Raw genomic sequence first — 12,222 nt, forward strand, 5'->3', positions numbered from 1 at the left:
AGGGCAAGAATAAGGATGCAGATGCAGAGAATGGACTTGAGGACATGGGGTTGGGTGGGTGGTGGGTGAAGGGGAAGCTGGGACGAAGTGAGAGAGTAGCATAGACATATATACACTACCAACTGTAAAATAGATAGTTTGCGGGAAGCTGCTGCATAACATAGGGAGATCAACTGGATGATGGGTGATGACTTTGCGGGCCAGGGCAGGGAGAGTGGGAGGGAGTCGTGGGAGCGAGGGGATATGGGGATATGTGCATAAATGCAGCTGATTCACTTTGGTGTAACTCAAAAGCTGGTACAAGTGTGTAAAGCAATTGTATTCCAATAAAGAGCTTAAAAAATAATATTTTAATCAAAGCAGTACATGGTTATTGTAGAAAAATAGAAAAAACAGGTAAAGGAAGAGATAAATACCATAAATTCACTACTAAGAGAGTTAGTTTGGTGTACATCCTTTACCTCTATATATGTATCTGTGTCTATTTATTTTTTAAATAGTGTACATAGTATATTGTGAACATCTTTTGGTATGTAACATATAATAATGAATCAATTTTTTAAAAGTTTTGTTAAAATTGATTTGTACTCTCTGAAAGAAAGTGCTAAGTATCATGTTCCAGTCCTTACAGTAGTGATATTATTTGTACCTAGGTAATATAAATAATATAAAACTATATTATGTAGATGTTATATATACATATATAAACCATATATGTATATAAATTTATATAAACTGTGTAATATAAAAGGAGTGCAGTTATGGGCATCCTTTTTTATATAATGAGGTGATGCCACTTCCTTGCACAACTGCAGAGGGCACCATTCATATGAACTCTGATGGCCACTGAGGCCCACGAGAATGAATATTCAACGAAAAAGATCAAGATAGGCTCGTTGGGTGTTCACTCTAGACAAATTTCACAGGTAAGAGTTTTGAAGTTGAGAAAAGTTCAGCTGGGACTGCTTATTAAATAAAAACATTTTATTTCTCCCGGTGAAAACCGGCGGGAAAAGACAAGCTATTTGCAAACGAACAAGGAGAAAACGCGTCTCCGCACAGTTTGCCAACTACGGGACACCGTGGAGAGTCTACGCTAAGATAGCCGTGATGTCTGCTGGGAGTTGTAGTGCGACCCTCGCTTTTCGTGAGGAGGTCTGGGCACCCGAGAGACTCCGTTTCCCGGCAGGCCGCGCGCCAAGGCGGGAGTGGAGCTGCCGCGCTGGCTACAAGAGAGTGACCGTCAGCTTTGGTTCTAGTGGTAGCCATGGCCTCGTTCGTGACGGAAGTTTTGGCCCACTCGGGGAGGTTGGAGAAGGAGGATCTGTGCACTCGGATCAGCCGCCTGACCCAGAGGGTGGAGGAGATCAAGGTGAAGCCGGGGCAACTTTCTTATAAAGGGGCAGAGGGAGGAGTGAAGCCACGGCAGCCAGAGTGGGTGCGAGCGGTCAGGCGTGGGATCCGAGTGGGAGGCCTGGGGAGTATGTGGGCTGAGCAGGGGGCTTAGAGGGAATGGCAGACGGGGGGTGGGGACTGCGGAGGCCAGGAGGCTGGGACAGTGGGGCGGAAGAGGCGGTGGCTGGGGCGGCGTTGGGAGTGGGCTTGAGCTGGGGAGCGTGGGGTTGCGGGGGGACCACCGGGAAGGCCGAGGAGACCCGCACAGCAGGGGAAGCGAGACTGGAAGCCCTAGGAGCGGGATAGAAATGAGGACAGGACCCCCCCACCCCGCCCATCGATGTGTGGTTTCCTCCTCTGTACGATTGGTGGATGAATATAATAGCTTTGGGAGGATTGTACCATTCTCCTCCTTGAAACTTTTGTTATTAAAACCTGTCAGTATTTTATTAAACTCTTCACCACTCCCAGACCTTTGAGACTACGCTGAGTGTCATAAAACATGTGAATAGCACTTCTTTGGACCCTACTGTCTTGAGATTGATACAAAAACAAAAGGCACATAACCACACGCAGTTTCACTTTGTACTGCTGTCCTGACCCTGCATTTGTATTTGCCCAAATCTTTGTTGCTTTCATTTAAAAAGCTGTGTACCCTTGTAGGTCTGGATTTAAGGGAGCAAATTTGGCACTGTATCATAAAGGCACAAAAATGGTTTTATTTTACCAAAATGATTACCTAAGTGTTAAGTATTCATGTCGCTGGCATCACTTCTTTAATATGGCTTTAGGATTTTTCATCGCTTTTTATGTGATGGAAAGAGGACAGACAAGCTAAGCTACTTTAGCGTGGCACTCAAGGCTCCTCCGTGTTCTGGACCTAACTTTCCTTTAACTAGTTTATTTTCCCGACTTGAATCTTCAGACAGTTGAGAATTCCCTTTTATACTGCAAGCAGGCCCACTTTTTTCTTAGTTCCCAGATTTTACTTATGTTGCCATTTCTCCATCTTTTACCTGCTAGTATTTCTATTCAGTTTTCAAGTTCCATCTCAAGTGTAGGTTCCTGAATGAGAAATATTCCAGTTTTTCCTCAGGCAGAGGTGCTCTGTTTCTCAGTTGTACTCCTGGAGGACATGAACTCTGTAGCTATATTACATTTCTGTATTCTTCTATTCTGATTACTTAAGTGCATGCTGTCTTTCTTACCTGAAAGGAATTTATTTGTGGGCAAGCATAATTTATGCTTGTGTCCTCCAAAGCATTGACCAATTCAGTGCAAAGTATTCAATAATTTGTTTATTAAATTAGTTTGCTTTAAAGGAGATAATGGAACTCAAATCAATATAGGGTTTTAAGATTAGGCTTTACAGTTTTATAAGCAAGAAGATAGAAATTCATGCATCCACTGAGGTATACAGATTATGGGTTTAATTTATCCATTTACTTTTCTTTCTGTTAGATAGGATTAAAATTAGTGGCCATAGTCTGAGCTGTTATGGTTCAAAATGAAAATTCCTGGCTCTTCGCCTTTTTTTCAGTGTTTGTAGAGCTCTTGGGCACTGTTGGGATTTGGTGATCATTCTATTCTTGCACCCTAGTAGTGTTATGGGACTCTTAACAGTGGGAGAAATGTGTTTTTCAGAGAAACCTGTAGGCTTGGAGGGAAGGTGAATGGGTGTGGGTAACTGGTAAGAAGGCCCTAACTTGGAAGATACCTAATAGATGACAAGCTATGTATTTTAACCGAGTTCGCTACTTAATCTTGTTGTAATTTTTCCACCTTATATAATAGGGCGAGGTGTGCAGTATGATCAGCAAGAAGTATAGTGAATTCCTGCCTAGCATGCAAAGTGCACAGGACCTGGTTACCCAAGTGGATAAGCTGTCTGATGACATTGACCTGCTGAAATCCAGGATAGAGAGTGAGGTAAGAATACTTTGTTATATTGGGTAGGTTTGCAGGGAGGCAGTTCAGCTTCCTGATTCCTAAGACAACTCAGTTTTATACGGCTTTTAAAAAAATTAATTATTAGTTTTAAAATTTATGGGCTCTGTTGGGTCTTCGTTACTGCACATGGGCTTTCTCTGGTTGCAGCGAGTGGGCGCTACTCTGTGTTGTGGTGCGCAGGCTTCTCATTGCGGTGGCTTCTCTTGAAGAGCATGGGCTTTAGGTGCACGGGTTTCAGTAGTTGTGGCTCATGAGCTCATTAGTTGTGGCTCATGGGCTCTAGAGTACAGGCTCAGTAGTTGGGGCACACGAGCTTAGTTGTTCTGCGGCATGTGGGATCTTCCTGGACTAGGGCTTGAACCCATGTCCCCTGCATTGGCAGGCAGATTCTTAACCACTATGCTACCATGGAAGCCCGCAGTTTTATACAACTTTTAAAGACCTCTCTTCCCTTATTGGTGAATGAAAATTGAGTCATATGATTTTAGAGAAATTTCCAGTTTTAAAATACAAGTATTTTCCAAAACTATATTTTAAACAGTTTCTTTTTTATGGTAAGAAAAATTTTAAGCTATAGTAATAATGTCTTGCATTTTAATAGCTCTTTATAAATTAAAACATAGTCTCAGGATTGTATTGTCTTCACAATAAAATAAAAACAGATGACGCATAGAAGTGAATCATTTGGCCTTTTCTCTTATCATCTCCTACTTTGAAATGCTTGTATCTCTTAAGGCCAGCATGCTCTTATATCTGCAGCTGCCCTCAACACATTATAGCTCCAACACAATCTTTGTCTTTTGGCCTTCTTCTGGAGAATTGCCTCGAATCGCCAGTCACGACCACTCTGCTTCCTGTCAGAAGGCCACTTTCCCTGGACATGCAGAGAATCCCTGCCCATCACATGCTGTGTCACCTTGTGGGGCTAGTGCTTGCTATACTTCTTATGGAGAGTCTGGCAGGTTTTAAGAATGTTCACCACATTTGCCAGGGAGCTGTCATCGCAAAGAAGTAAACCAGTCTAGAAACAGGAATATCCACTTCATAATTTAAGAAATATTTTTCGCATGTATTATCTCACCAGGATTTTTTCCTTGCAGTTTCCTTTTAGGAAAAATAAGCAGTTGAAAAAGATCAAGCTGATATTTGAGGTTTAAATAAAGTAGATGTCTTGTACATCTATTTCTAAATTATCACTCAGGGCTCATTGATATCCAAAATCAGGATGTTGAGGTATTCTCAAGGTCCTAAAGGAAAGACATCAAGTCCCTTCTCTATGTAATAGTTATTAAAGAAGGAAAGTGAACAGATGTGTTTTTAAAAGTTCTCTATAAAACTTGAATCACTAGTGGGGAAACCACTAGCTACCTAGAAAATCTATTTAACAGTGAGCTTACCACTCATTCTGGTTAGAGGTTTTAATAAAAATAAGTCCATTACTTTACAACTCTGGCACGGTTCAAATAATATTTTCAAAGTGTATTTGTCAGACAAATGAGTCAATAGTGCAGTCTCAGACTGTGCTATTAGAAATGAAGTATCTGGAACAAGAGAGTAATGGGCAGGCTCTTTGTACGTTTTGCTGGCCAGATTATGGCTGGTGAAATTTATTCAGTTCTGGTTGTTATGTTTTGAAAGAAGACTGATCTTGATGAGAGGGTCCAGGCCTGACCGCTGTAAGCATCTGAAGAACAATGAAGAAACTAAGGGTGTTTAGTCTTAGTGAGAAAGACTTTCAAGTCTTATCATATGGGAGGAAGATTCAAATTTATGGCTAGAGGAGGGGAATAGATTCAGTGGGTGGACATTATAAGGGGTTTATTCAGTCATTTGATATATTTATTGAGCATCTACAAGGTGCCAGATACTGTGGTAGTTGGTGAACCAGACAGTTTTTTATTTCAAAATGTGAATCTCATGTCTGTTATAGATGAATAAAATAGTGTGATACACATTAAATTGGAATAATCCAGTTAAAGAGAGCAGATGTAGCTAAGGATGGCTCCCTGTAGGAAGTAGTGTCCGAACCAAAATCTGAAGTGATAGATAATTAAGCAAAAGAGGAAGGAGGAATGTTTAAACAGGTGTAGGGGACAGCATGGTAGAGGCACAGAGGTAGTGGAGAAATGTCACTTTTGGAGAGCTGCAAGTGTTCCATGTGACAGATGTATAGAGAGCATGGTGGGAACCTCAGGTTCCCTGAGCTTAGGGAACCTGAGCCTCTCCTAACGGGTAGTAAGCAGGCTGGCTTTTTGCTATGGAGGGAAACGCCATCTCTATTTTTCAGGCTGTTTACGACACAAACATTTTTGAAAAGATAGTCCAGAACAAAAAACAGTGAATTGCTTCACTTGCAAGATGCAATGCAGAAGTGTGAGAGAGTCCTAAAGAATTGTCTCCCAGTGGTCTGTAAAGCAGCGGAATTGGCAACACCTGGTGGCTTGTTAGACGTGGAAGATCTCAGGCCCCATCCCAGACCTACTGAATCAGAATCTGTACTTAATAAGATTCATCAAGCAATAGGTATCCATGCATGTTATAGTTTGAGAGGCACGCCTCTAGGATTTTGTTGTTGTTTGCATGGTTGAAATTAGTCTCTCCTCATGACTCCATAGCTGCAGGTTAAGGTCAAGTAGAGGACATAGAGGAGACACATCTGTTTTCTTAAGACTCAGACTTGGAAATGGTACACATCACTTCTGCTTATATTTCATTGGTTGGATCTTGGACACATGGTTGTACCTGACTGTGGGACACTAGTACATGTAGACTAGTTGCACAGCCATGTGCTGTTACTGTGGGAGAGTGGGAGAATGGATTTTAGAGGACAGTTTGCACGTCACCCCATCCATATACATATTTGGATGTTAGGAAAATGGTGTGGACATGAGATTGCTGCACTTAGACATTGAAGCTGTGGGGATGGATGAGATCGCCCAGAGAGAGTGTATAGAGCAGGACTTTTCAGTGTAGGCACAGTTGGTATTTAGGGCTGGATATTCTTTGTTGTGGGGGAGCTGTCCTGCACATCGTAAGATGTTTAGTAGTATCCATGGCCTCTACTCGCTAGATGCTGGTAGAACTCCCTGACTTGTGACAAGCCAGAATGTCTCTAGACATTGCCAAATACCCCTGGATCGGGGTGGGGCAAAAAAAAAGTGTTTATTTTTTGAGAACCATTGGTTCAGAATGATAAGAGGGCTAGGGAGAAAGGAATATCAGCATGTGTGAAGTGATCAGAGGGAACATTTAGCTCCCAAAAGAAAATGAAAAGGATTTCCAAAGAAGCAGGAGGAAGATGAGTAGATATTGGTGTCATAGAACTAAGGGGAGGAAAGTAGCCGTGCACTGATGAATGGGAGTGCTGGTGATTATGCTTTGGATTTAGCAGCAAGAATTTGATTGGTATTTTGGCCCCAATTGTTTTGGAATAGTTTTGGTGGAATGGTGGGGGTAGAAGCCAGATTGCAAGACTTATAGAGTGAATGAGAGGTGAGAAAGTAAAGACAGTGGGTATGGGTCACTCTCTCAAGAAGCTTGTTTGTGAAAGGGAGGAGAAATCAGGTAGCTACTGAGAAATAGGGCGGTTGCTGAGGCGGAGGATATGTTTTCATAAAGATGGGGGGAGTTTTAACATATTTAAATCTGATGGAAGGAGCCATGCTCTAATAGGTATTCATTCTAATAGGTATTCTAATAGCTGTTCTCCATTTGTGAATGGAGAATGAGTTAGGGAGAGGTAAAAGATAGAGAAGAGAGGAAATAATTGATAGTGCAAAGTCCCTGGAAAGGTGGGACAGAACAGGAGGTGGATTCTCACTCAGCATACAAAAATCTTTCTGTTAGAACTATTCAACTGTAGATGAATTATCACTTGGCAGTGGGGATACCCTTCTAGTAATCCAGGTGGATGAGTTCTCTGATGAAAGATAACTGCTTAAACTAAGAATAGATGGTGACTCGAGGATATTTTGTTGATGGAATGGGTATTCCTTCATAGGATAAGGGTTTGGGCTAAGTGGACCACTTAAGGTCTCTTCCTGCTATATTATGTGATTTTTATTCCAGTCTTAACCAGCGTTTAAATTTCATCTTGAATTATATTCACCTAATAAAGCTTATTGATTGCAGGAAATGTTTTATTTCTTAGGTATAGTAGAGCTTAAAAGTGCTTGTCTTTGATATGTGACTTAGGTCCGCCGGGATCTTCACGTATCAACTGCTGAATTTACAGACTTGAAGCAGCAGTTGGAAAGAGACTCAGTAGTCCTCAGTTTGCTTAGACAACTACATGAGGTCAGTATACTCAAATCAAACTTTAGTGTTTTGTTTATTTTTATGTTTTTTAATTTTTTTTATTTTTATTTTTTTTGAGAAGGTTATTTTTTTTCTTCCAGTTGGTCTCATCATTCAGTGGGTATCTCCTGACTATGTGGTATTTTTTCATAATTTAAAAATAAACAAGCAGACAGAACTTGAAATGGTAGAATGTATAAAATAAAATACCTAATAATTATACTTATCTTTTCAGTTTTCTACTGCTATTGAGGAATATAATTGTGCATTAGCAGAGAAGAAGTACGTTACTGCTGCTCAGCGTCTAGAAGAGGTATTAAACACTTTCTCTAAAACATGAGCAATTAGTACTATTCTTGTTTTAAGTAAATTTTGTGTTCCCTGTATTCCTCATCATTGTACAAATATATTCTAATTCCCTAGAGTCCAGATGAAATGTTTAACAGTGATTCCATTTCACTCCCAGGCACAGAAGTGCTTGAAGTTATTAAAATCCAGAAAATGCTTTGATTTAAAAATACTGAAATCTCTCAGCATGGAGCTTACAATACAGAAGCAGAACATACTTTATCACCTTGGAGAAGAGTGGCAGAAGCTGATTGTGTGGAAGTTCCCACCATCAAAAGGTGCTGCTGACCTCAGGTGGACTGCTTTGCTTAATCTGCCTGAACCAGTTTGGCTTCTGAATATATTCCAAATATTTTGTATTGGGAGAGGAGAAGGTTTCATTTATGCATCTCCCAATTCTATATTGAGTTCTCATGTTAAGCAAAATGCTTGTTAGGACCAAAATGCTTGTTACTTCCCTTACATTTCTCTTTCTGTCCCTTTCACTGGGAAGGAGCAGAGAAGAGGGAGGTTGATTGGGATGGGTCCATGTGGTGAGGGTGTGGTAGAGGAGGTGGTAGCACTTTACCACCACATGGTTTCCACTGCATTGTAGGATGTGCCCATTCCCAAAGCTCTAATCCTGACAGTTTGTCTTTTCTAGAAAGCTTAAAGAAGCTGTTCAACCATTCTCTCTCTTGCTAAGGAAAGAAGACAGGGGATCAATGGGATAGGAATTTGGCCCAATTTTTTTCAGTCCTTGGGGAAAAATGGTGACAGAATCATGAGATGGGGGATGCTTTGCAAATGAAGAAATAGGGTAACTCTGGCCCTGGCCTTTATTTATACTCCTTGGCTCTCAGCCCCTCTGCTCATCTCTGGGTGTGAGCCCTCTTTGATATCTTGTTTACACAAAGTAAAACCTGTGAGGGTATATGCGAAGGACATGCCATTAAACCTGGTATATTTTCCAACATTTAGTCTTGAAATTTAGCCTGTTTCAGGGGAAACCTCACAGTCTCCCCTGCTCCCTTTCCCATATCCACTTTGGCCTTCAAATACATTGCATATGTGTGTGTACTGGCCCCCCCCCCCCGCCGTATGTTTTTTAGGTATTTTTGAAAGTCATGTAGAAAATTTTAGATTCTATTTCCAAGCAGACTGTAAAATTAAGAGAAGATGGCAGGCATGCTAATTCTTTGTTGTAACACACCCTTCCTGTTAAACCTGTTTGGCAGGCAGTTCTCTTTACTTCCTAAGAGGGAACATAGAAGAGGAGGCCTTGATTGAAACTAGGATCTCACTTTTTATTCGTTTCCTTCATTTAGTCTTTCAACACATACATTTTTTTTATTGAAGTATAGTTGATTTACAGTGTTGTGTTAATTTCTGCTGTACAGCAGAATGATTCAGTTATACATGTATATACATTCTTTTTTATGTCCTTTTCCATTATGGTTTGTCACAGGATATTGACTGTAATTCCCTGTGCTATACAGTAGGACCTTGTTGTTTTTCCATTTTCAACACATATTTAATAAGCTGTTATTGTAGGCACATCATCTTACTTTTGCACTCAGTTTGATTCTTTGAACATACCAAAGGAAGTAATTTCCTGTTTTAAAGTGATGCCAAGGACATGTTTGTAGTAGTTAATATTTGATTGCATTAGAAGTGTATTGTAGTAAAATCATTTATTTAGGACTCTTAGTAGACAGTGGGCTCTCAGGAATAGACAGGGAACATCTTGTACTGCTGAGACAGCTGATATTTTTTCCCTTTTTCTTAGATATCAGCAACTTGGAATCTTGCCTACAAACGGAACTTCATTTATGCACTGAACAATCTCAGAAAGAAGAGAAGACCCCCGTGCCACCAATCAGTTCTGTCCTCTTGGCATTTTCTCTTCTTGGGGAGCTGCATACCAAGCTGAAGTCATTTGGTGAGGCATACTACTTTTTTTCATTCACATGAAATTTCAGAAGGTTCAGTGTTAAAGGAATGACAGAAGAAATTATCAGATATTCTCTGAATATTGTTGATGATGGATCATAGGGTTTGGCCTCATGATTTATCAAGTGGAATCATTATAAATATTATCCTTTTCATTAAGGGCTTAGATCCTTTCCTTTTTTTTCCTGTTTTTTTTTTTTAAGTCGCTGCTGGTGTTTATTTTATTTTATTTTTTGAATAATGTAAATAAAAATCTGTAGACCATCTGGGAAACTTCAGTGGGAAAACCTGCAGTGCGTAATGGGTGTTGTGTAATGTTGTGATGTATGTATTTTTGTTGTCAGGCTCAGAGATCTTTTTATTTTTTTTCAAGTATCTTCTAGTGATTATTTTTTATGAGTGTTCATATAACTTCCAGGTCAGATGCTGCTGAAGTATATCCTTAGGCCTTTGGCATCTTGCCCATCCCTTTTCGCTGTGATAGAAAGCCAACCTAACATCACTATCGTTCGTTTTGAATCTGTGATGACTGACTTGGAACATCCGTCGCCATCTGAAGTTTTTGCCAAGATCAGACTGGTACTGGAAGTGGTCCAGAAACAACTTCTAGGTACGTATCCCCAAGGCAGTGCTTTTGTATTTTGGAGAAGTCAATATGGTTTTTGAAAGGAAATGTTATTTTAAAGCAGATAAAAATGCCAACAATCTGAGTGAGTGGAGGATCGGAGGTGAGTAAATTATGTCATGGGAACAAAACAGTTGCCTTCTTATTTCTTGTTCTGCTTTGCATTCCTTCTCTGCCCTGTGTTGACAAGTAGGGTTATCAGTGGTACCCTAGATTCTGTGTTTGTAATATTTAGTTGAATTTTGGGATGCATTTCTCTCATTGGACTTCTAAGAACATCACAGTTTGGGACTCTTGCTTGTAATAGGAGAAGCAAAAATGAACCAAGTGCCATTTTACATATTTCAGTGGGAAAATCCCCATCAACCTAGTTGATCTAAACAAACTAGTTTTACCATAGGAAATGCATTTCATTCCAACTCAAGCTTACTGCTTAGATCTTTATATATTCACCCTTGAGATAGCCAGTTTCTGTGTTGCTTGAATCATATTTTGGCTGTCACACTATTAAAAGTAAAATTTCTTCTGGTGTTTTATTATAATACTGTTGTTTTTAATCTATTTGACTTACCTTCTTTTTGCTTTTCTCAGTTGTCTTATTTAGTAGTCAAATTAAGTATTCTTGCTGTGGAGAAAATAAAAAAGAAATGTTGCTATTGTTTGTATGCCTTCCTGGCAGTCGCATAATTTATTCATATATAAATAATTTATTTAATTATTTTTTATTGAAGTAGAGTTGATTTACAGTGTTGTGCCAATCTCTGCTGTACAGCATAGTGACTCAGTTATACACATATAGACATTCTTTATTTGTATATAAATAATTTATATGTAAAGCAAGGAATTCTTTCTAGTTTTGACAGCAGAGAATAAAACATTTAAGACTTGCATAAATTGCAAAAATTCAAGGTAGTTTTCTTCTTATTCCTTCACTTAGGGAGATAATACACTCTTATTTTTATTAGATATTAAAAAAGTTGTAAGTAAAGTATCCAAGGATTGGAAGGAACTAGAACGGTGAGTCAGTCCAGATATCTCTGATGCTTGACTCTTCTGTAACACTCCTATCAGTTGGTCATATAACGAACCTGAGCACCTTTAGTGAGAGGGAACTCACTTCCTCTTGAGGCCTTCCATCCTCTGGGCAACTCTGAGTTCTATGAAGTTTTTGTTCGTTATAAAAAAAAAATATTATCTCCTTTCTATATTAAATACTATTGCCAAAATGCCCATTTTGGAAATTAAACCTTTAGGGTAGTTGTTTTAAAAAATATGTTCAAGATATGTTGCCTGTAATACTGCTTTACTGCTGCTGTTTCTCCTGTGTAGAGCTATATAGAAATCTAATTCTTTTTACACATGATAGACTTTTCAGATTCATTACAGTAGCTGTTATTATGTCCCCTCATCTCATCACCAATATAAAATATCTTTAGTTTTTTTTTAATGAAGTAGTTTTAAGTTCCTCTTATCTTCAGTGATCTTCTGTGACTATATATTCCAGTTCTTCCATAGTGCTTTTATTAACGTATAGTGTTCAAAACAGAGCAAAGTATTCTAGGTATAGTCTGAACCAATTGAGAATAGTATGGGAGCATTCACACCATCATTCTCAGTTTCATGCTCCTGTTAGTATAGCCAAAGGCTGTTATTACACAGTTAACTTAGTGAGCTTG

At 39.4% G+C, this 12,222-nt stretch overlaps 1 protein-coding gene and 1 pseudogene across 2 annotated transcripts in view; one reads left to right on the top strand and one right to left on the bottom strand.

Moving 5' to 3' along the window:
• Positions 1-1,197: 1,197 nt before the first annotated feature.
• The window catches only part of ZW10 (zw10 kinetochore protein), a 39,288-nt gene continuing 28,263 nt past the window's right edge, over positions 1,198-12,222 (top strand). Inside the window, exons 1-7 of one of the 2 annotated variants that reach the window (XM_057750446.1) lie at positions 1,198-1,372; positions 3,190-3,324; positions 7,540-7,641; positions 7,877-7,954; positions 8,108-8,267; positions 9,758-9,910; positions 10,340-10,531. In XM_057750446.1, coding sequence (XP_057606429.1) covers positions 1,268-1,372; positions 3,190-3,324; positions 7,540-7,641; positions 7,877-7,954; positions 8,108-8,267; positions 9,758-9,910; positions 10,340-10,531 — 925 coding nt within the window. In that variant the 5' untranslated portion in view covers positions 1,198-1,267. The remainder of the gene's footprint in view (positions 1,373-3,189; positions 3,325-7,539; positions 7,642-7,876; positions 7,955-8,107; positions 8,268-9,757; positions 9,911-10,339; positions 10,532-12,222) is intronic. The other variant, XM_057750445.1, reaches the window with a different exon arrangement.
• Positions 3,988-5,619, bottom strand: LOC130860159 (60S ribosomal protein L36a-like; annotated as a pseudogene).

Source organism: Hippopotamus amphibius, chromosome 9 (assembly GCF_030028045.1).
Source record: "Hippopotamus amphibius kiboko isolate mHipAmp2 chromosome 9, mHipAmp2.hap2, whole genome shotgun sequence".
Lineage (NCBI taxonomy): Eukaryota > Metazoa > Chordata > Mammalia > Artiodactyla > Hippopotamidae > Hippopotamus > Hippopotamus amphibius.